At 53.4% G+C, this 23,979-nt stretch overlaps 1 protein-coding gene across 1 annotated transcript; it reads right to left on the bottom strand.

Moving 5' to 3' along the window:
• Window positions 1-6,745: 6,745 nt before the first annotated feature.
• LOC141946809 (uncharacterized) lies at window positions 6,746-19,454 on the bottom strand. Its single transcript, XM_074877181.1, has 2 exons — window positions 18,097-19,454; window positions 6,746-8,266 (listed from the first exon to the last, which is right to left on the bottom strand). The coding sequence occupies exons 1-2, from the start codon at window positions 18,572-18,574 to the stop codon at window positions 8,091-8,093; spliced, it is 654 nt and encodes a 217-aa protein (XP_074733282.1). The 5' UTR covers window positions 18,575-19,454; the 3' UTR covers window positions 6,746-8,090.
• Between the last annotated feature and the right edge of the window lie 4,525 nt (window positions 19,455-23,979).

Below are 23,979 nucleotides of genomic sequence, written 5' to 3'. Positions count from 1 at the left end.
GACTCATAGAAATCATGCTTCCTGAAGCAGCCGGTTACCAGAGCACATCTGCTGGGACCAAGGATGCTGGTGAGACTGGATCTTTGGGAGATGGGCTTGACCGAACTGTGTCTCCAGCTAAACAGCAGCTTTACCCTTCCTGTCCCAAATTTCCAAGGAAGATTGTTCTAGGTGTTTGCCAGCCCCATTAGCCATGCTGGGGTCTCTGTTTGCTTCCCTTGTTCTGCAGCCACAGCCTTGGCTCCTGTGGCCTCCTCTACCCGAGACATGCAGGGGGGGGTCTGGGTGTAGGACAGAGACTTCTCCAGCCCAGCCCAGGGCTGGAACAGCCACAGCTCTGATTTCAGGCTTTGGGATTTGCTCCTGGGTGGGTCTATTTAAAACCACTGGAGCTGGTGCTCGTGCAAACATCAGCCTTTCCAAAGAAAACGCAAGTGGCTTATCCAGCCCTGCCATCCCGGCCTCAGCATCCGTTCCGGCTCCTGGCTTTGAAACCGTGAACTTTTGCAGATGGAGAGGTGGATGCTGGAGCCAGCAGGACTTGGTAGGATTTCCCCATTTTCTGCTGGGCTGAGGTAAAAAATAAAATAAAATAAAGAAAACCTTAGAAACAAAATGCCCAGACTATTCCTCTTCCAGACCTAGACTCCGGCAGTCGGACAGCTCTGTATGGCTGCAATGAGCCTTTGCTGGGGCTCCCCTGGGCATGGACTCTTCAGCCTAGCTTGCAGGAGCCTAAGTTGGCCATAGCCCCAGAATCTGGGTATCCCCCTGAATCCCAGCCCTTGGAGCTGGAGGGGTGGATGAGATCTCAGAGTTTTCCTGCCACCCTCTGCCCTGTGTCTGGGCTGCCTGGGCAAGGGGTCACCCACCTCCAGGCTTTGCCCAGGCACATGCAGAGCCAGCGTGTCCCAAACCTGCCCTGGGGAAACACCCTGGGGACCTTTGTCTTGCTGGAAGGTGGGTGCAGCAATGGGGTGCAGAGCACCCAAGGGTGGGAAACAGTCCGCAGCACAGATCCGCAGCCTCTCTCCTCACTGCTGCCCAGGTAGGAGCAGTCTGCCTGGCCCTGCCTGATGCTGCCCTTGGGCTGTTCTTGGGCTGTTCAGTGCTGGTATCAGGTAAGAAAACAAGCAGATAAAGCAGGCAGGATCTCAGCCAGTGCCAGAAAACACCCACCTCTGTTACAATAAAAACACCAACAAGCCAATTTTTTTTTTAAAGATATAAACAGAGATTAGACTGTCTTAACGAGGCAGTAAAACACTTTAATAGCTCCCCTTGCTAGTTATTAAAAAGTCCCCTGGGCTTTCCCCTCCCTATGTGCAGCTTGGCTCAAAAGGGCCTGTCCCCTGAGCACTGCAGCCATTTCAACAATTTATGTTAGTTCTTGCAGGCAGGCAGTGTGAAAATAATTTTTTCCTGGGGTGGAGGGGGGGAAGAGGCTGGTCCCCATGGTCAGAGGGGAGGTGGCACCCAGCCCCTCTGCCAACTACTGTGGCCTTTGGTCTGGCAGCCCTGTGGCCCCACACAACCCTACACTTGCTGGCGTGGAGTGCGTTGTTGTGGGGTGTCCTGCGTGGGGAGTGGGTGCAGGGGCTATGTGGGTGCAAGTGCAGCCTGCAGGGCTGGATTCTGGCACCCCCACCCTCCTCGGTGCTGGGGGAAATGCTCCCTGTTTTCCCTGTGCCATTCTCTGTGCATCGCTCAGGGATCAGGTGCTGGAAGGCAAACTCCATGTATTGTAGCTGCTTGGGGCTGCTCTAAAATGGGGGCCCTGCACAAGCACAGTCTTCTCTCAGACCTCCCTGCCATGGCTCTGCCTCTGTCACCAGCTGCTCAGAGATGAAAAGATAAGAAAAGGTCCAGATGAAGCAAGTCTAACCCGGGGCTGACATCGTCCTGCCTGTCGGTTCCCCCAAGCTGAGCACAGGCTGCTTTGCTCCCTCGGTTCCCCTCGAGAGAAAGTTTTCAGGCAGAGCAGTGTGAAGTGACACAGTGGCAGTGGGGGGGTGTCCCCCAGGCCACCCCAGCCCCTTGGGGAGCAGCGGGCCCATGCACCCCATGGTGCTCTTGTGAGCCTTACCGGGAAGCAGCGCGGTGAGCAGAGTCCTGGGCTTGTGCTGCCTGACCCGTTGCAGGCAGCGTGGGGCAGGAGAGGCCAACAAATGGGGCAGGAAGGGCTGGTCATGCCCGTGAGCCCTGCTCCCAGCCTGCCCTATTTTGGCAGTGGGGATGGTGTCCTGGACAAGGCTGAAGTGCTGGTGCTGGTTGGAGTAAGGAGGTGATCCCCAGGGAGAGCCCCATGATGCTAAAACCACCTCCAATTCAGGACAGCATTCATTCCCAGTCCTGGGAGACCTGGCACCCAGGCTGACCCATTGTCCAGCTCTCCTTCGGCCAGCACTTCTCACCCAGCCTGCTCCCCATGCCCTGCCCAGGACCCCCCAGTACGGGGTTAAACCAGCCCAGTGGAGGGTTCCTGTGTCTTGAATTTCCAGCTGGTTTCCAGCTTTTCTTTCCCACTGCCCCAGGGTTACAGGTCTCCAAAAGCAGGAACCTCCTACAGGTTTTATGCAAAGAGGCAGCCAGGAGAAGGGAGAGATGTACCCCAGCGCCAGTCTTCTAAGGAAAGGGCATGCTTGCAGCATGTGCTCAACCTCTATTACACACTGGAGAAGCCACACCAAGCAGGGGATGCTCCAACTGCCCAGGGTGGCTCAGGCACCAAGTGGGACTCTTATGGTAACCTCCTGTCTCCACCCCACCCGTGGGACCCCCCAAGAGTCTGCTCTTGGTGTCAGCGGCTGAGTGACCAGGACAAAGCTGGAGCACGAGCCAGGAGCAAGCTGAGCCTCTGGGAAACATCTCACTGGGCTGGCAGCAGGCCAGGCCTTTGCTTTGGAGACTAATCCTTTGGCTTTAGAGCTTCCCGGTGCTCTTTGGGAGTGAAAAACAAGTGTGACTGCTTGGGGCCTCATGGATGTGTGGGCATGGATGGGTGACGAGGACATGCTCAGGGCTTGGTTCCCTGCCTGTGCCCTGCTTCCAGCCCATCCAGGGTGCCAGGAAGGAGCGGTGGCACAGCCCTCCCCTTCCTCCTCCCTGGGTGGTGGGCATCCACCCTGCCCCATCAGGGTCCCCGATGTGACACCTTCTTCCCATTTGTGTGACCCATCACTTGGCAAGAGTCCCCACCTGCCTCCCACACAGGGCAGGGACCTGGGGACACCCCGCTCAGTGCCAGTCCAGGGGTGACACCAAAAGCTGCGTGTGCCCAGGAGATATGTGTGCTCCTGCCACCACCTCCTGCCCGCCAGCCCTGCTTCGGTCCCCAGCAGGGAGGGGAAGAAAAATCTGAATTGCTCTTCTGAGAAATTAATCTTCTTTCACCGTCTTAGGGCAGCCTGACCTAGAAGAACACCCCTGGGGTTTTTTTTCCTCCCTGTGGGGTGTTTAAAGGGAAAATGACAGCAAATGTGTCGCAAAGAGGCTGTGGGAGGCAGGGGCCCGGCCTGCAGCAGGGGAACGCGATGCAGGCAGGTTCTGAACAGTTTTAGGCAGGATTTCCCATGCTGCCCTCTCCTGCAATACCCCCTGGTCCCTAGGGTCTGGAGAAAATTGCATCTTGTGTGGGCAGTAAACCAGAAACAGTAGAAGGTTAAAAGTTGTGTTGGGTTCCCCCTGGCAGGGTGCAGAGGCAGGGGGACTTTTGGCTGGAGAGACATAAAAGCTGAGCTGCTTAAGGGAGAAATTGCTTGGCAGCCGAGAGGGCAGCAGGGACTGGCAGGGGAGGGTAGGGACGCTGCCTGGCCAGAGCTGATGTCCCCATGCTGCACCTCTCAGGGGGATGTCTGGATCTGTCCCCACTGGGGACACCAGTGGGGAAGGATGGGGAGCAGGACCAGAGGGGGATATCCCCAAATGGGAGCGAAGCAGCTGCAGCACTCGCTGTCCTCTGCAGATGGCTGTGGTCCTGGGGGGAGGACTGGGGCTGGGGCTGGGTGGGGGGACAGCGCTGGCCACTGGGACCGGGACGGGAGGTGGAATATGCCTCTCCCAGGCACCTGCTTCTGCCCCATCACACTTCCTGCTGCCCCATTTCACATCCCTTCTTCCCAGTCCCCTCTGTCCCCAGGGATGAAGCCTGGATGGGTGCAGCCCAGGTAAGGGAAACCAGCCACCCCAGCACCAAAATGACCTTGATAAAACACCAAAGCTCAGGTCTTGGGGGTTACATCCAGGTGTGGAACTTTGTCAGCCTTTAAAGCTAACAGGCTGACCGGCAAAGGGCTCTGCTCCTCCACCGTGGGGCCAGGAGTGCTCTGCCCCTTCCCCACTCCTTCCCTGCCTCAGTTTCCCTCTTATTAAAGGCAGGGGGGATTAGAAAGAAAAGCCACTCTTGAGGGCTTTCTTGTGGCTGTGCTGTGGGGCTCGTTCCCACCCTGTGAGTCTCAGAGCAGAGTGGAGAGGCTGGGCAGCTGCTCCAGTGCTCACCCATACACCTCTGTATGTCTGTCTGTCTGTCTGTCCCTGGCAGAGTGCTGCAACTGGGAGGGGGTGCAATGCTTGTGGCCTTCTAAAGCCTTCTGCAAAGGGATTTTGTGCCCAGAACCAGCCCCAGCTGGGATCTGTGTCCTGGGAGAGAGGCGATGCTGGGAACTGAAGGGCTTTGAGGCAGATTTTGGGCAGCTGCCCCCATTTCAGAGGCTCAGCCCTGGGCCTCGGGGCAGGAAGGCGCAGGCGATGTGAGCAGAGGGGATTACGGCTATTTGTTATAAAAAGCACCAGCATCTCTCTCGCCCCTGCTCCCTAAGGCGCTTAGAGGAGGAAAGAGGGACTTAAAGAGCAACCTCCTGCACTGAAGAGGTGCAGGAACTGGAGCAGTTGGAGCAGCCCGGCACCCTCATCCACCCCCTTCCCTCTCAGCATCCCCCAAAACCTGCTCTGGGTAAAGCAGTCCTGGGCACTCCTTCCCACAGATGTTCTCCCTGGGCCCCTTATGTGGGATAGCCAGATCCTCATCCCCTGCTCGGAGGACAAGGAAAGGGCTGGGAGGGGGCAGCCCAGCCCGGAGTTGAGGTCCTGGTGGGTGAGAAGAGCAGATGAGGTTGCTGCCCCATTTGTACTGGCCCCCAAACAACTCTTCCCTTCCCAAATCAGGGGGAAAAGGAGGAAAGCAGATGTTGGATGATGGCAGTGATGCAGGGATGGGGCGATGCAAAGGAAGGTGGTGTGGGAAACTGGTGTCCTCTGTGGTTTTGCCACACACCGGGGTGTGTGGCAGGTTCCAGCAGGGTCAGTAGAGAAAGCAGCTACAGCCATGGGATCCTGCACCACGCCAGTGCCAGCCTGGTTCCTGGCATTGACCAGGCATGACCCTGCGGCTCAGGGAGACGGTCAGTGGTTCCCCCCACCATACACACTGTCATAACATTACCTGGGGGCTCGGTCGGTTTTGGGGATGAACACAGCACCAGGATCTCTCCTTGCATCCCTGCAAAAGAGGACGTTCAAGGGAGATGTCCTGGCTCCAGGAGGCTGGGGAGGGGAGTGCGCCTTCCTCGCCAGCCCTTTCCCAGCCTTGCGCAGCCCAGCAGACCCCGGTGCAGGTGGCCACAGGAGGGAGCTTGACTCCTTCCTTCTCCTCCAGCTTGGAGGACAGTGGTCTGGGGTTGGTGACAGCCACACTGGCCCTGGGTGCGAGCTGCAGCTTGGTGCAGGGATGTCTCCTTGGGGTCAGACTGTGTTATGTGACACCCAAGATGTCTCAGGAAGGGAGCAAGAACCTGGCTGGAGTGGAGATGGCTGCCTCCATTCTCAGGGAAGCCTCCACCTTATTTCCAGCAGCTGGTGGGTGATGGGTCCCCAATGCAGACAAATCACCGAGGCTGTTGCCTGCAGCCGTGAGGGGACCAGTTGTGCCTGATAAGTGGCATGTCCCCATGGCAAGGACTGGTCCCTTTGAGAGCAGTGCCAGTGCTGGACACATGGTCTCACCATCCCTCCCCAGTAGTGGCTGGGGGGCCCTGGGTGACCCCGATGCCCAGCCTCTAGATGTTGAAAGGGCAGGGGAGCCAGGAAACAAGCCCCCCTCCACCCCATACAATCTCCTGTTCCTCAGGAATCTGGACCTTCCCAGTTTGCCCAGTCCACGGCCAGCTCTGGCAATGCAGCCCTGCTCCCAGGGGCTGACAGACCTGGGATGACCCCCTGGTATCCCCCTGCGTTGTCACAGCATCACTGCACAGCTCCCCTTGACAGCCCCAGTGCAGGACAGCTGGCAGGTGCCAGAACAGCCGCATTACAAACCCAGGGCCAAAAAAAATGAGAAAAATTATGGTGGCAGCAATGACATATCTGATTGGAAATGGTTAATTATTTAGGGGAGGTCTGTGGTACTGTCCTACTGTTTTTGCTTGCTGCAAAGCTGACAAAGCCCCAGCATGGGACTGCTGGTAATGGCTCTCATTAAAAGCCAACAGAGCAGGATGTTGAAACCTCATCCATTTTCCCTAACTGCTTTCAGAAGGGTAAAATGATCCTCTGGCCCCTGCTATTAGGGGTGTGCTGAGTACCTCAGGCTGGGAAAGGCAGGGCTTGTCTCCTTGAATACAGAGGCAGAAGTTCTGACCGCTTGCCTTTTCCCAGCATCGGGTCTCTGGGCAATCAGTTCAGGAAAGTTCAGGAAAGATGTGGCGATCAAAGGGATCTTCATAAGGAAGAGACACTGGGACCAAGGAATGAGCTTGGCTCATTTATAGCTTCTCTGCTATACAGAGAAATGATTGATCCTGGTTTAAAACCCTGAGCGGGGCAAGAGCTAGCCTTAAAATATCAATGAAATCATCAGGATGCTCCTTTTCCCTCTTGGTTTGGGAGCTTGTCCCCCACCTTGGCTGCTGCTGGCTTCCCTTGAGCCCCTTAAAAAGTGGGAAGCAGGAATCTGCCTGGAGTTAGCGATGGGAAAGGATGCCTTTGGGCAGAGAGAAGGGCAGTTTTGGGTGGCCGTGCCCTGGCAGGGAAGAGAAAGGTACCCAGGGAGACAAGGGAGGTCTCCCCCCTCCACCAGTGCATGCACATGTGGCTGACCCCAGTGCAGGGCCAGCACCCCTCATGGTGGCAGCTAATGTGGGGGTGACGAGGGGGATGGCTATATGGGGATGAATCTGAGAGATGCAGCTATACAGGGGCTATTTTCCCCCGTGAAGAGCTAGGGTTTCTTGAAGGTGGGTCCCTGCCCTCCCCTCCAGAAACTTTCCTCAGAGAACAGGGGCATGACGTGTCCCAGCAGGGCTGCTCCCAGTCAGGGGATGCTGGGCTCAACCAGAGCTGGTGGCAGAGGGAAGGTTGTGGCTCTGGCCTGGCCATAGGCATGGGGACGAAGGCTCCCTGGGGAGGTGAGGCTGTCACCCTGCTGTCCCAGAGCCACAGGACATACCTGCTGAAATGGGCTGTGAGCTGGAGCCGCAAAACTAAAGGGAGGAGTGATGGCCTGGGCATGTCATCAATGTACCAGACTGGATTTGGCTCCTACTGACCTTTCAGTGCCTTTCTGCAGCCCATGGCTCACGCTGCAGTCCCAGCTCCCTGCTGCATCCTGGGTCTGTCCCCAGAAATGCAGACACCCCTGTTTCTCATGCAGCCTTCTTGTCTCCTTCGCCCTTTTCACCACCCCATCCCCGTGCTGTGGGACAGCCACACACCAAACGATTGCCCAGCTCCTCTCTGGCTCATTTCTCTTGCAAGCTTTGTTTGGTGGGTGTATTTTGCATTTGCTTTTTTTTTTTGCTATTCACAGGGAAGAAAGGGAGGTCATGAACCCATGGGCAGATGTCAGACAGGACTGACAAGCCTGGGAGAAGGGGTGATGCTGCCTGCCCTGGCAAGGTCCTTAGAGGTTGGCAAAACTGGGGTGAGAAGGGCTTTGCTCTGTGGTGCCGGCTCTGCTCATCCCTTCCTCTTGCCATCCAGTCCTGCAATGTGGCTGCTGCGCTGTCCTGCTGCACCATCCAGCTGCTCCAACCCTCCGCTCCATCCCTCTGTTCCATCCTGTTGCTCCATCCTGCCTGACCCAGCCACTGCACCGGTCACGTCTGCTGCGGCAAGTGGCAGGTCTCGCCGATGGCAATGACCACGTCCTGGGGTTGGCGGTCCCGGTGCCGCGGTGCCTCGGGCATCTCGCTCATCTCATTGACGCTGTTGCTGATGCAGTTGACGTCACTCTTGTTGCTGTTGTCATCTGGGCTGGGACCGAAGATCCAGTCTGGAGGAAGAAAAATCACAAAACAAGACCCTGGTTACCTCCAGCTGTTCCCAGAATCAAAGCTGGCTGGGAAATCGCTACATCCTACCCCTCGCTCTGGATGTTCACCCCCCAGGAGGGTCCCTTGCCCACCCCTGCCCTTCCAGTCCCCTCCACTCCCCTGGTACCAGGGTCTCTGCTGTTCCCAGCTCTGGACTGGTTTTCAGGCTTCTGGTTTCTGGAAGCCCTCCCATTTTAGGCAGATGAAATCACCCTGTTAATCCCCAAAATGAAAATGAAGTGTCTCCAAAGCGAAGTGTGCATCTGGGCTCTCTGGCAATGTATTTCCTACAGTGGATTTTTGCTGTCAGAAACAGAGGGGATGATTAAATAACTGTGTGACATCCAAGAGGGGCTGGAGGCATGGGCAACATGGCTCATCTGCCACAGGATTGTGTCACAGCCATGCCAGGTCTTCAAACCCTCTCACAACCTTGGCGGTGACCAATCCCCCTCCAAAATACAGTGGTTGCTGCTGGATGGTGGTGTGACTGAGATATCCCTTGCAGCACAAGGGGCTGTGGCTCAGTGGAGGCAGGTGGTGCTGCTTCCCAATTATCTATTTTTTTTAAAAAATTGTCTGTTTGGGTGGTGGGAGGCCATGCCCAGCTGTGATGGAAAGGCATCAGCAATGACAAAACCAAAGCTGGGGAAACCCAGGTGAGGAGAGAGGAGCCCCTGGGGCTGGACAGGACCAGGTAGTGGTGGGCAGTGGAGCACTAGGACCCCTCTGCTTCAGCCCTGCTCCCAAAATAAAGCAGAGATGGCTATCAGGAGACAGACAAAAGGACCAGTCTGGTGTAGTTTTTTCTGAGGGACTCCACTTATTTGCCAATAGATCGCTCTCAAGGAATAACATTTCTCTCCTTTGTGGCATGGGGTATTTTCTGTCCCCATGGGGCATTTCAGCTGGAGCTCTTTGGTGAAGGACGGAGGCTGCTTGGTGGAGCAGGGCCAAAGAAATACATTTACAATGAGATGTTGCCTTTTTCATGGGCTGTGGAAACAGGTTTTGCAGCAAAGCTGAGCTGAATGATGGCAAATACCAGGGTGGGATCCCAGGTGTGAAGGGAGAGGAAGATCTAATTTCTTGGGTCAACAGTGGTGGCCAGACATTGCTGCAGGTGTGAGAAGAGACATGGGAATGACCTGTGGTCATCCCTGTGCTTGGTGTGTGCACCATAGGTGAAATTTCGGGGCTTTTGTGAAAGCTTGAAAGCTTCCTTTTTTTTTTTTTTTTAAGAAAACGGAAAAGTTTTGTCATTTTGGTGTAATATTTGATTTTCTTCTTTAGCCTGAAACCATTTGGCCTCACCCTCCCCAAGGTCATGGGGCATGGCTTTCAGGGTGATGCTCATGCTGTCGAACCAGGGTGGGTGTCCACCCTTGCTATGGGGGCCAGACAGGGAGCGGAGGAGGTTGTGCCCCACTGCCAGCATGGAGGAGAGAGCTCCCACCATGCTGGGCACAGGCGATGTGTCCAGAGAGTGACTGTTTTTTCTGTTTTTATCTTTTTTGTTCACCTCCATCATGGGGTCTGCTGATTGTGTGATGGGAAGGGCAGGAGAAGAACCAGCACAATCCCCACAGCTACCACGGTGCTGGCAAGAGCGATCAGGGAACTCAACAAAGATGTGGTCCAAAGGCTTTTGAGGAGCCCTGGGTCTGTCCAGAGTCCCAACTGGGGCATTTAGCTTTCACTTGCATGGTCCACAGCCCCCACCTGAGTCTGGGCTCCCCATCACAACCCTTCCCTGAGGAAATCAGCCAAGCCCAGAAGGCTCATTTAGGTATTTTTTCCTTTATAGACTCCATTTTGCTTGGATTTACTGGATTTAGACCAAAGTCAAACACTCCACTGGCTGCTTCCCAGCCTGGCCCTGCAGCCCAGGATGCGTCTACGCCGGCTGGACCTCCCCCCTCCTGCCCCCAAGACCTCCCAGGCTCACACCAGCCCCCGCACAGCTGCTTGGCGTGAGGAGGATCCGGAAGGCAGTAACAAGATTGCCTCCTACAAATACTATTAAAGGTCTTGGCTTGTTTTCCTTGACGTCAGCCATAAAACTCCGGTGGGAGCAGGGGCTGGTCCAGCAGAGAAGAAGAGGAATAACCTGTAGAAAAAGAAGTGATGGGTCCCCAAATATCCTGGGAGCCATCAGATTAGGGTTGCTGTGGGAAGCAAAGAGCAGAGCTTTGCATGCCTGTGAGCAAGAGGAAGTGACATTTGGTGGCCAAGCAACGAACCCTTGGTGATATCTGCAGGCACCAGAAGAGCTGGGCATGGTGCTGTGGCACCATGGTAAAGGCAGAAACACAGAGGATGAGTGTTTTGGGAGAGCACTGGGGGGCTCAGCAAAAGCTGTTTCCATGGGAAAATGGCCATGGTGCATGGTCACCAAAGGGGACATGGTTGGCCAGGGTGCCCAGGGAAGGTGGCTTGCGTGAGGCTGCCGCAGCCTAATTCCTGGGTAAGAGTGGGCTGGATTGTACGCGCTAATCCGAACTGCTGCTTCCCTGGGAATTATTTCTGGAGCCTGCTGGATCTAATTACCCGGTAATCTGCAGGAAGATGTAATTAGGCTGTCATTAGAGGGTATTTACTGCGATGCCTTTATGATTTGACTGTGTAAGTAAGGAGTGAAGTAATTACACAATTACACGTTATTTGTGGCCATTTATGGCCTGTAACTTCAGCGTGTTGCCATGTGTGGAAAAGAGGAGTGAGGCCCCATGGGCGGAGGATCTCCTGCCAGCAGGACCCTGGAGAAACAACCATAAAAATGTCAGCGCCCTCTTCTCCCCTGCCAGCTGCCAGCGACCGGCTGTGTCCCAGCCGTGCAAGCTCCTCTCCAACTTCTCCCTCTGGCTACAATCAGCCTGTGGCTGAGAAACGGGTTCCCGCACGGGATGTCTGGGGAGGGACAAGGGGGTAGAGAGATGAAACCTGCACATCTTTGGCCCCAGTGGGATTAAACCTTGCTCTGATGCAGAAGGACCTTTGCAGGGTGTGGGATGCACAACCTCATGTCATGCACAAGCACGTGTTAGAAACCTTGAATAATGAACCCTGCAGGGGGGTGTAATCAGGTAATGGAGGTTGGTGAGGGGCTGGGAGCTGAAGGACAGTGGTGACTAGCTGAAGGCAGCTGAAGCCCTTAGCATCACAACAGGTACTTCTCTCTCCGTCCCTTATATCTGGCAGGGGGTCTGCATGAGGAACAGACAATGGACACAATTTCCACCAAGAGGAAAATGAAATACTCTTTTGGAGCACAGCCCACGTTCAGGTTCACACAGGCTCCAGCCAGAAGGCAAGCAAAGTCAGGCTGAACCAGGGTACCCAATGAACCTAGGATACCCAAGGGCAGAGCTGGGGCCAGCAGGCGTCCCATGGTGTGCTCCTGGGGCAGTGGCACCCTCAGACCCAGGGTAGTCACACTCTGGAGGTAAGAAAAAGCATTGCCTGCCCCTACCCAGCCCCTGGAAGGAGCTTGTAACACATGCTGCAAAATCAGGGCATGCACACGGACATGTATGAATGCCTCAGATAAAAGAGAGGTACAAAGTGACTTTCTCGGCCAGGCTGGAGGAGCAGCATCTAACCCAGAGACACCTCTCCCCACTTGCCAGTGCTGCCGAGGCTCAGGGCGCTTGCTGAAGTGTTGCAGGGCGAAAGGCGAGGTGGAAAGTGCTGAGATGGGGTGAGATCGATAAGAAGCAATTGATCCAAAGCAGCTGGGGAGAGGAGATAGGGTAGACTGGGTAAATCAGAAGCTGTGAAATAGTGTCCCTGAATAGCAGACTGATGTGGAACAAAGTGCCCCTACACCTCCCTGGCTCTGCCTGAGTCTTCAACACCATCCCTGGAAGCAGGACCATTGGGACGTGCTGTGTTTTTTGGGGCAGAAAAACACTGTTCAGGGCTGCCCAGATTTCACAGCATGTTTTACCCTTCCTTGTACTCAGAATACCCTTACAGTGCAGGCAGTGGGGAGCAGCTTCCTGCTGCCTGTGTGCACAGGGCACAGGGATACTCTATGCCCACTCTCATCCCAGTGGGGTGGCCAGGTCCCCTGCATTCATTGGTGACAGGGTGGGATGTCCATGAGGCACTTCAACCTCTGGAAAAGAGATGTCCCTAACAGAAGAGCAGAGGGAGGTGGGAGAAAGGGCTGAAATTTAAATGCAAACCGGTGAGTGAGACTTTCACACTCCCTGCAGAGATGGAAACAAGCAACGGAAGGGGAAACACGTTAGATGAACAAACAAACATGCTCTAGTTTTATTTGCTTTAAATGGAGCTGGGTGTGAAAACAGCTACTAAAAAAGCTCTTTTCCCAGCAGCAGGAGCAGAAGCACCTCTTGCTTTGAAACAGGTCCCGATCCAGCAATTGCCTCATGCTTCTGCAGCAAGGCAGGACCAGCTCTGGCCAAAGCATTCCCAACGGACACGAGTTCAAGGGTATCCCTCATGTGTTTGACACGATGCAGCAGTCGCAGCTGGACATTGTATCTGTCTCATTTACAGAACAGACTCTGCTTATTCATTAGCAAAATCAGCAGATATCTCCCAGGTTTGTTCTGCTGGAAAATCTCTGTCTGCCTCTGGCAGTAGTAATTTGTTAGCAAGAAGTACCCCTTTACCCCCAGATTCACATCTTTCTAAATTAACTTGTGGTCAGAGTCTGTTCTTCTTTCCCTGTTTTGCAGAAATTTCTTAGGTTAGCCATGCTGGCAGAGTCAAAGCTGTCCTGCACCCCGAGTAACACAAGCACACTGCTTTGCCAATGGACAGGTAAGGACTGTCTCTCTGCAGAGCTGTCCCTGGCATGAAGGGTCTGGTGCGGAAAGGGGGCAACACAGGAAAGGCATTTGACTAATTACAATATTATCTTAAAAATAGTTTCTCTGCACCTGTATAACCCTGGACAAAGCCTGCATTTGATCCCAGTCCTGTCTGCAGGGCAGCGTGGCTGCTCCAGAGAGCAGGTCTCAGAGAGGTGATGGCTCAGGTGTGGTACGTGGGAGGCAGGGATGCTCCTGGGGGTGGTTAGTTGCTTTTCGCATCCTCCAGCCTTAGGTGTTCACCACAGAGACAAAGCGAAGGCGGCCAGGAGGTGAGGAGCTGTTCTTGGTTTCAGCTCAAGGAAGACCAACACTTGCAGAGGCATAGAAAGGCACAGTCCTCACCCCATGGACTTGACGCAGCCCATTGCTGGACCACACAATGGCAGGAATGGAAACACCGCTGTGAGATGGTGCACCCCTGAGGTCCAGCCTTGGTTGATGCCTGGCAGTGTGTGCTGGGAGCCATTCCACTCCTCGGGCTTTGTGCTTCAAGGATTTGGCTGAGAATACAGCTGTCCTGCAGTGGGGTCACCTGTACCTGCTTTTTAGAGGGCCAGATCACTGTGGCCACTTGCCCAGCTGACAGCCACAGCCTACAGCTGTGGTGTTGCCAGGGTGGATGTGGGGATGGGGCATCTGCCCGTTATTACACTAGCTGGGAGCAAAAATTAACCTGATGAAATCCATCCTACAGCAGCCACTGCTGGACATCAGCACCCCTAAACATCGGCTAAGGAACCCGTAATGCACCCCCATGGACCGAAAAGGAAACTGAGGCAGGAGTTAGTGTCAGAGGTGGGTTAGCACCGACACAGTCTCTTCTTTCCCAAAACTTTTGGAAACAAATGAATCATCCTCAAAACAGAGCCTGAAAAGAAGATGTTAAGTCTTCTCTGATGGGCCAGAGATTCTATCTGCAATCCCTGCCACAGGCTGAATTATCCTAAGAGCCCTGCGGTTCTGCGTGGGAGCAATTAAAAGCGGATCCCGAGTCCCTGCAGGATCACCCAGCAGCTATTTTCAGCAACGCTACATTCATGCACGGTTTCTTTGTTCAAGGAGACTCTTTCCCAAAGAAGCCTGAAATGTGGCGGGTGGCGATAAGGATGAAAAATAAAAATACAGCTGGTGGGTCAAAAGGGCAAAGAAAAGAAAGACCCCTCTCTAAGAATGACTTAGGGTTTTGAGCAGTCCCGAAGCCATCGACCAGCACAGTCCTGCCAGCATTAGCGAACCTGCCCTGCCTTACCCCAGCTGGGCAGGAAAAGTTTCCTCAAGGTCTCCTCCGGAGAACAGCAACGCAGAGCTGAACCAGGTGACACCAACAAAGGTCTCCTCGCAAAGCATCAGCTCCTACGCAAACCAAGAGCCCCTTCCCGTGTGGTTCCAGTGCAGGCAGCGAGATGCTTTCCCAGGGACAACAAGCAATCTCCATGGCAACAGCTTTGTTTCCAGTCAAACTTCTTTTTCTTCCCCTTTTTTCTCCTTTTTTTTTTTTTTTTTTTTTTTTTTGGTGTTTAAATAAGGGCAATATTCAGTGAACTGCTGGGGACGGAGGAGGGAGGGTGGGCTGATTCCCAAGGATTGCAGTAATTAGGTGCTTCGTAGGTTGGCGACAGGCTTGTCATTTGCCCAGCCAGCACTTCGCCGCAGCGCCGTCTCTGGCAGCTTCCCAGTGCTCCCGACTTAAGCTGCTTTCCAAATGCTTCGACCCAATTTGTCTTAACTGGTAGCGGGTTTTGAGCTGCACTCATGCAGGAGCCTTTCTCCTGCCTTGGGGGGCTCGCATCCATCCCCAAGCAGAGAGGTCTGCTGAGTTTTGGGAAAGTTGCAAACATGAGACTTTGTCAGTTTAGAGCAAGCAGGGAGGGACTGGAGAGAAATTAAGGTATTCTGGGCTCTCCCTAGTCAGGTCTCTCCAGGAAGAGCTGAAGAGGGGCTCTTTCAGAGCCCTCTTATCCATATCCAGGTGGTCTGGGGCATGAGGACAGACAGGATCCCCACCCTGGCTGGAGGGGAACTCTGCCTTCCTCCTCTCCAACAATACATTTTTCCCTCTCCTCTGATGCAGCCTCCCATTCTCCACTCCTCTCCACACCACTGGGCATTGCAGCAGCATTCATCTCCCCCTGGGGATGCCTGGACAAGCTCTACTTGTATTTTTAAGAAGCGGCTGCGAGAGAGGTGTCAGTGTCTCAAATACCCATTCAGATTTCGCAGGGGAAGAGCTCGGCAGCATCCTGAGAGCCCCTTTGCCATCCCGAACTGAGCCCAGAGCCCACACGGGTCTGGGTGATGCTTTGACTCCACCAGCCATGTCCTACAAGCTGTTATTGAGGAGTCAAAATCATCCCTGATGTCTGAGTGACTGTTTAAAGTAGCGATTAACTATTCACACTTTAATCTCCCTGAAACAGGCTCCAGCCCTTTGGCATCTTATTTCCTTCTCTCTCCATATCTTTCTAAATATGATTAGTGCAGAAACACTGATAGCAGAAGTTAGAGCTGCTGCCGAGTATATAAATCCAGGCATTGTGTTAAGGCAACTAATAGACCAGCTTCTTATTTACTATCCCTCGGTCCCTCTGTCCTGTCCCTGAAGTAATTTTATGCAAACTCATTCAAATGCAACCTTTTCTTTAAAGGCTGCTTGCTGCTTGGCAGTGTTAACAAACACAGCTCCATCGGCTCTCCTCCAAGGACTGGCTCATTTAAAGTGTATAAATGGTGTGAAGATGGGCCCAGAGTGCTAAGTAGGGGAAGAGCTGGAGTCAGCCTTCAGCACTGAGGGGTGCTGCTGAAGTTTGGGAAATGCTTCCTCCTCTCTGCCTGGATGGGGTAGAAGCTCACATCTGGATTTCTGATCTTAACTCAGAGAGATGTCACCTCCACCCCGGGCAGGGAGGATGCTCTGCCCTCAGCAAGGGCGTTCAGCTGGGAAAGGGCTTCTTCCGAAGAAAGCGGGCAGACCCCAGGGCTGTCCCTGTGCCTGTCCAGCCCTGGGATGGCCACAGTGCTGTGAAAGGCTCTGGAAGTCCCTTTGCAAAAGGCTTTGCGAGGGAAGGGGCACCCCACTGACCTTGTCTCTTGGAAAGGCAAAAGCAAAAGGTACCCAAGGTCACCAGGGAGCATTGGTGCTGAGCTGGAAATAGCATGTCAGGGGCACAGGTGCCTCCGAGGGGGGCTTCAGCCTCTCTCCCTGCCCGTAGGGGCATGACATTTATGTGGCTTTTGGTGGTTTTGAGCACCTGCCTCTATGCTCTCCTGCATTAGGGACCCCAGCAATCAGGGCAGGGGTGTCTGCTCTGTGGGGCCACTGCGATTGGACCAGTCCCCACCTCCGAGGGGTTTCTAACCTGGCCTGACCTGGTCCTTTGAGTATCTCAGGACAGGAGTGTGTGTATTTTTAGGTGCTGTCCCTGTCGCCTACCTTTGTTGGGAAGGCAATGCTAAATCAGATGAGCAGGAGAGCTGAAAGACATTACAACCCCAGCAAACTGCTGATTAAGTGTTATATTTAACACTTTAAGACAGTATCTGTTCCCCTCCAGCTGGGGCAAAGAAAGACTCCTCAGCAGCAGCTCCCTACCATTTTCCTGGCTGAGCCTCATGTGAGACCCAAGCACTGCCCCTGCCAGGAGGTTCGACCTTTCTTGTCCCAAATACCTCCTCCTCACAAATAGCCATGTCCCAGATCTGCTGGCCCCTGCCCAGTCATGACCCTCTGCCCAAGGGACTTGGCTTACCCTCCCATCAGCAAGGCATGGGTGCTGCCCACCCACAGGCACCGATTGGAGTTTTGGCTGGTGTGTATCTCCTGCATCCCAGGAGCAGGGAAGTAAAGGGGAATCGTGAATGAACACGTGGATTTTGCTCCAGATGCGTGTGCTCTCCCTCCCACTGCAGAGATGGAGCCTGCAGGGCTTCAGCCCTGGCTGGGGGGCAGGCTCAGAGCAAGGTGTGTGCAAAGGGATTTCAGTCCCACTCCCCTGCAGAGAACATTGCTCCCCAGAGTTTTCAGGGGGGGTATGCACATCTGCAGGAGCCAGGAGCTTAAATTCCTCTGTGGATCCTTCCTGGTCCCCCGTCCAAGCTGGAAAACTGCCACCAGCTCCCTGCAGCAGAGTGCTGTCCCCCAAAAGGACATGGAGAGCTGGATGTAGGGGTATGGGGACCAAAAGTACCAGGGATTCAAAAGGGAATTGAGCACATTTGCACTCCGTGGCATCACCAGCCTTACAAATTACAGAGCAAACAGCAAGAGTATCACTGAGAGCTTGCCATAAGCAGCCAAGCACCTCTGCCTGCGCCTCTGCCTGCTCATGGTAGCTGCAGCCAGCAGTGTTTGTGCTTGTTCCCCAGTGGTGAGGGACCTTGTTCATCAACAACAGGATGAAACAAAAGAGCCAGGAAGCCAGGAAGTTGATGATTGTGCCAGGTGCTGTACAAGGGAGCCAGACTGCTGAGCTGTGTTTCCTAGGAGTTTGTGGATTCACTGGTGTCTGATAAGGGGTTAAGTTCATATGTCAGCTTTTCATTCACAATGCACTAGCGGGTTGTTACCCTGTGCTCAGGTATCTGTTGCCATGAAACTTTTCCTTTTGGAGACCTCTAATCCAAGCTCAGTTGAAACTGGCCAGTGGATTTTACAATTGTTCGGCAGCACAGCCTTACGCACATACACATTTATACACACACGCACAAGCCTAATTTCTTTAGGGAGGGGGCTAAACCCAAGGATTTTCTCTGGGAAGCTAATCAACATACAGCTCATTTTGGAGAACCCAGCATATCAGATAAACTCACACTCTTGTAAATGTGAAAGGGTCAAGGCTTGGTCTAAAACCCACCCAAATCAAAGGAGAGATGCCAGCCAGCATCCCCAGGTTTTGCACCAGGCTTTTTTTGACCACATGCACACAATATCTGATGTCCGCACTCACCTATAAAGTCGTGAATGAGGTCCTTGATGAGATGCCCCACTATGGCATATGCCACTGCCACCACCACCAGGGCTGCCATGAGAAGGTAGAGGACGGCCTTGGGTAGAGGAATGGCGTCTCGAGGAGGCGGTTTGTACTCCTTGTAAAGCTGGTCATTGTCTGAGTACGAGTACTGGAACAAGTGGTCTAGGCCAGCTGTGAAGTTGCTGGAGTTCATGGACTGGCTGTTGGACAGGTAGTTGTCCTGCTCGGGGTCCTGGAGGACACTTACCACTGAGCTGGTGGTGGCTTCCACTTGCTGTACCAAGTTCAGAGTCTTGTTAACGCTGGGGAGGATCTGGGAGAGGAAAGTGCTCCAATCTTTGATGGCACTGATGTTGCAAATAATCATAATTGCAATGAGGAAAGAGATCTCCAAGCCCAAGAGATTTAAAAGGGAGAGAAAGAGGCGAGAATTGCGGTGCCTACACCAAACCATGCACGGCAAACTGGGCAGAGAAGGTCTTGCTGGGGTAGGTTTCTCATTTGCAAATTCTTACATGATCCGGTAGGGATGCATCTGTGGTATGTCGGTCCTCACTCCTGTAAATGCCCACAGCAAACCCCTACGGGCATGAAGTTCCTTTGGAAAAAGTAGATGCTGAAATGATTTTGACCGATAACATTTTTGTTCCTCAGCTGCCTCTCCCTGACGCTACTCGCGGATGAAAGCTGGAGAAACAGGATCCTGTAGGTATTTTCAGTCATCTGGAAAGAAAGATAAATTGCCTTTCTCCAGCTTCTTTTCACAGGTGATGGTCCTTGGAGAAACAGAAATCCCCCCTTTGCTGTCCCCCGGACGTGGTCTGGGTAACAGCAGGCGCAAGGTGTGTGGTGCCGTGCCGTGACTCTCCCCGTAACTCTGCCCGAAGCGTCCGCAGAGGAGAATGTATATTCAAAACCCACAAAGTTCAGCTGCTCCCGGTGCACAACAGAGCCAGCAGCAGGCAGCTCCTGGCCACACCAGCCTGGCTTTCAGCAACTTCTTTTGCCGGCATCTCCTGATCGATTCCTTTAAAAACAAAATCATAGTCAGAGACGACGACCATGACAGCAGTGAGCCCAGCGCCTGGTCTCCAAAGGGCAGCTGAGACAAGGAGTGGCCACTCTCGGGTTTTGCCTTAAGGACTTTTGCAAGAGAACAGATCTGCTCGCCTGATGCTCCAGCTTGTTTTATTCAGCGCTCGGCTCCCTACAGACCTCCCCGCAAACGGCAACCGATCCAGTGCCGCTGCCAGCCATCTGCGGGGTGTGTGCATGCGTGTGTGTGTGTGTGTGTACACTCCTCCCTGTCCTCTTGCCCTCCTGTCCCTTCACCCTACAGCCCCGCTCGCTCTTCCCAGCCGCCTTGGCTACCAGCAGCAAGGGGGATTAGCCGCCGAGAGGTTGGCTCCACAACTCCCAGGCATGCTGTGAAGCCGGCGATGCGTGACAGTAGCTTAGGCTCAGTCTCTGCCGCTGCTCCCTGGGGAGTTAATCCTTTCGATGCCAAAAGACCTGCCGTGATCTGGCTGCTGGATCTTCCTGGAGAGGTGGAGGGGAAGGTGGGGAGCAGCCAGACTGTGCGTATGGGTCCGCGTGGGTACACGCATGTGCATGGGGGCACAGCCAGTGTGTCCCAGCGGCAGCCTGGGCTCAGGCAGCGATGGGGACGGGTCTGGTGACCCCTCGGGGGTGACCCTCAGCTCCAGCCCGTCCGCGAGCGCTGAGCACAGCCTTTGTCTGGGAGCTGTGCTGCCGGCAGAGAGAAATCAAATCGCGGGCGCTGCCGGGAGGAGGGCGGACATCATCAATCCCACTGCCAGCATCCTGGGGGAGTGATGCTCCCCACAGCCCTGTTCACCCCTGAGCCTCCGCCCAAAAAAGTTTTGGCAGCAGCCAGATGCCTGATTTGCAGAAAGATCAGAGGGTTTGGAGCTGAGCTCCCTCACCATCTCCCCTCCCTGGTTAGCTGTGTAAACTGGTAAGAACCAGACTGTCCCTGGTCACCCTGATGATGGTTTTAAACTGGTCCAGGTTCCCTACAAACACATCTCCTCCTCCGCCTTGGCAATGGGATTTCACTGGGGAGCTAGCTTGGTTTGAAGGCACTGGGACTTATTTAAAGAGGAGGAAGAGGAAATCTTAGAGAGGGGGAAATTGTCTTTCTATATTTGGAGGTGAAAATAAATCACAGCTCCATTTTTCACATCTACTTTTTTTTTGGTGCAGCTTCCCCATGTAAGAAATAGCTGTCGTGAGGGCAAGGAAATCACCACATTAGGCCTGAATGCAGCCAAATGGAGCTTCTGAGAAATAATAGCAGAAGATTAACTTTTTTTTCATGTGTGTTACCAGCCAGCAGCAACCCTGCCAGCTGCCTGGGGGTTGGAAGGGTATAGAATAAAATGGCAACATGTCTCCCTTACAATAAAATCACCAGGGCTCAGGTAGGTGATGGACAGATTGCACGGCCCAGGAGCAAAGAAAATGTCGAGGAAAAAGCTTTTTTGCCCCCCTTGGAGTGTGCACAAATCAGGTCACAGTGACTTCTGTCCCCCAGGACTGTTTTACAACATCCCAAAATTTCTTCTCACAAGTGACAGAGCTGTGACTAGTTACAGAAACACATCTGGGCAGCTGGATGGGGACATATCCTGCAATGGGGCACATCATGATGTCCCTCTGCCCCAGCATTATGAAGCCTGGGGTTGGAGCTGCTCCTCTGTCGCTGGAGCATGAAGCTGTGGGGATGCTTTGAGGACCAGGGCAGGAATCAGGAGCTAAGGGCAAACAGCCCTTCTCTCAGACTCTGAGTCCTGTCACGCCAGATTTTATCCTTCCAAGAGGGAAAATGTGGCAAGGTTATTATTTATAAGAACTTTTCAATGCAAGGTGAGTTTCAGGCTCTATGCAGGGGTACAACAGTGTAGTCTGGCTTTGCCCCACCTCAGAGGCATGTCCTTTTGCTGGGGTCCCCAGGAGGAGAGGACAGCCCCCGGGACATGTCCACTGGTCCTTGGAGACTGAAGCTGCTCTGAAGCTGTATTTTCACCGCAGCTGTTTGGTGTTAGCAGTTGCCATGGCACCAGTGCATCAGCCAGAGGGAAAGGGAGAGTGTCTGGTCCAGGCTGAGCCGTCCCTGTGGTGTGACCATCCCAGACGGGTTCCCACCATGCTGTACCACTTTATTCCAAGGAGGGGATGGAGCCAAGTGATTTGGGACAAAGTATTTGCAAAGGTGTGTGTGCATGGGGAAATTAATCAGAGAAACTGAGGGCAAAAGGGGATGCCGTGGCTCTGGCGGTCTTAAGGTCCTCAGCACCTCCAAGTGCTTTAATCAGACCTGGGTTAGAGTCCACGGGGAGCTTGGTCAGGGTCTCTGCCCCATGTGATATGGGTCAAAACACCCTGAACAGAGGAATTCATAGGTAGTGAGGACCAGCCGAATGAACGGCTGAACATGGTTGCAGGTGGGAGACTGCTTCCACACCTATAAAACCAGGGTGACAACAGCCTTTTCCTTCCTGCCATACCCATTAGTCAACTGTTTTTTTTCTGATTTAAAAACAAAGGGAGAACGTACTGAGACCTGGCTGACACCTTCCCCTCCCCGCTGCTTCTCAAGTGCCAGTCAAAGTAGCCACATCGCTCGGCTATTTCTGAGCCTGCACCCCCTGCCCGGTTGGGCCTGTCAGGGGTTCACTGCCTTTGGGCACCCTTGAAAGCTGGGACCCACAGAGCCCGGCTCACAGAGCCCGCCTGGACTGCCCGTTGGCTTGGCAGTGTGGATGCTGGTGGCCCCTGTCCTGCTTGCCACAGCCAGGGGCTCGTGGCACAGCTGGCACAGCTCCGTCTCCCATGCCTCACACCCGGCTCCCTGGGAAACACATGGCTGTGAATCAGCACATCGGAGGATGAAGCAATCCATCAGCTGGCAGCTCTCTGCTTGCCTGGGGACAGCTGGTGACAGCAGTCCAGACCTTGCTGCAGCGGGACAGAGGGCAGCCCCCCTTGGTTTCCTAGACCTCCACCGAGCACTCTGGGAAGAGGCTGGCAAAGCGCTTGGGGGAGCTCTGAGGTCTGCTGCAGATGCTGAATTCATTAAAGGGTCTTAGGGTAATACCAAAAAAAAACCCCTCCACCTTTTGCATTTCCCTGCAGTGAAAGTAAAGTTGGCCCCTTTCACTTTCATTAACACCCATATCAATTCAAAGTGACTAAATAGATGTTTAATTGTTCATTATACACTCCCTGCATCTCTCATCTGAAAGGGAGGCTTTATTTCCACGATTACGATTTCCATTCCATTACAGAGGGAGAGAGCATGGAGAAATATAAAAGTGTGGATTTTAATAACCTTATATTTCAAACTCTCTGTTATTAAAAAAAAAATGTTTGCATTTGCTATGATGGGGGGAAGATTAAAAGGATTACTGTGGATTCCACTTAGGGAACACTGCTAATGATTTCAATAAATAACTTTAAATAAAAATCACAATCTCCACAATTCCACCCAAATGCCATTTGGCAGAGGGGTTGATTATGGGAGCAAAATGAATGCTGGAATTAGCTGCTTGTCCTAATGCAACCGGACAAATTACATTTAGGGATACACACATATCCAATGACACACATACCTCATGCAGAAGAGCGGTGTTTTGGCCCCTGGGAACAAGAACAAATAATATTTTAGTGGATCAAGAAAGGGCTTGTCCCTCATGATGGATGTTGAATGCTTGTTTCAGCTATTTCTTAAGTATTTTTATTTTATGGCTTACTCTCTATGTAACTACAGTCAAAGCACCGGTGTTTTATTTCCATGCAGGCAGGATCAAACTGACTACAGGGACATGCCTTTGATAATGCTGGTGTCCATGCAGAGCTGAAAAACTGCTCTGACACATCACGAGCGATGCCCTGAGCAGTCTGGTTTCTTGTGTGTGACTGGGACCAGATTCCAAGGTTTCTACAGAAGGCGAAACCTGAGGTTGTCCTACAGCCCGGGTGCTACACCATGGCTGGAGATTGGACCCTGCTCCCAGCTCCACTGCTGACTGCGTGGACTCCTTTGTGACATGTAAGGGATATGGACGCAACAGGCTGGGGATGTGGCAACAACCGGCAGGTGTAAACTGAGCTGTAGGGGTGGAGACCAGTGTAGGAATTCATCACTGTGAAGTGTGTCACAGCATAGGAAGGCTTTGTGTCTCGTTCTGACCGAGAGCTATCCAGAAGTTGGCCAAAAATATAATCAGGAGGTGCAGCTCCTCAGCAGTACGTCCATCTGTACTTTCAAGCGAGACATTCATCTGCCCAAGAGTCATTTTTCAGACTTGAGGTTTGTTTGTGTCTCTCTTCTGTGTTGACTGCCGACATCATACCCTGATCCCCACCAAAGATGTCACTGCACCTCTTCAGCAGAATAGGAATCACAAAGATTTATGCCCTCATTTGGCACAAGGTAAAACAGTCTTCACAGGACTTCTTCAAACCATTCAAATTTTAGCTATGCAGGGTGACATCCCCATTCATATCCAGATGCTAGCTCGTGTGGGCTGCGCAGCTTGTGCCCCAGCCTCTGCAACCTTCCCACAGATGAGGCATGCTGACCTTCATTCATCCCTGGATGGGTCATATGCGCTTTCCTGCCTCCCTGCCTGGCTCTGCACGGCTGATGCGCTACACTCCAGTGCGGTGACTTCATTTCCAAGCAAATTCCAGACCTGTTTCAAAGTTTTGTCAGCAACCTTCCTGCGTGATAAGAAGCTGTGAAATACAGGCTTATGCTGGATTTCCATTCTCGGCATTGCTCTTGTCCAGCAATTTCTGCTTGTAAAACACAAACAAACAAGGAACAGCAGC

Source organism: Strix uralensis, chromosome 8 (genome assembly GCF_047716275.1).
Source record: "Strix uralensis isolate ZFMK-TIS-50842 chromosome 8, bStrUra1, whole genome shotgun sequence".
NCBI classification, from domain to species: domain Eukaryota; kingdom Metazoa; phylum Chordata; class Aves; order Strigiformes; family Strigidae; genus Strix; species Strix uralensis.
The sequence above is the reverse complement of the archived record's forward strand: the minus strand, read 5'-3'. Positions and strand labels throughout refer to the sequence as shown.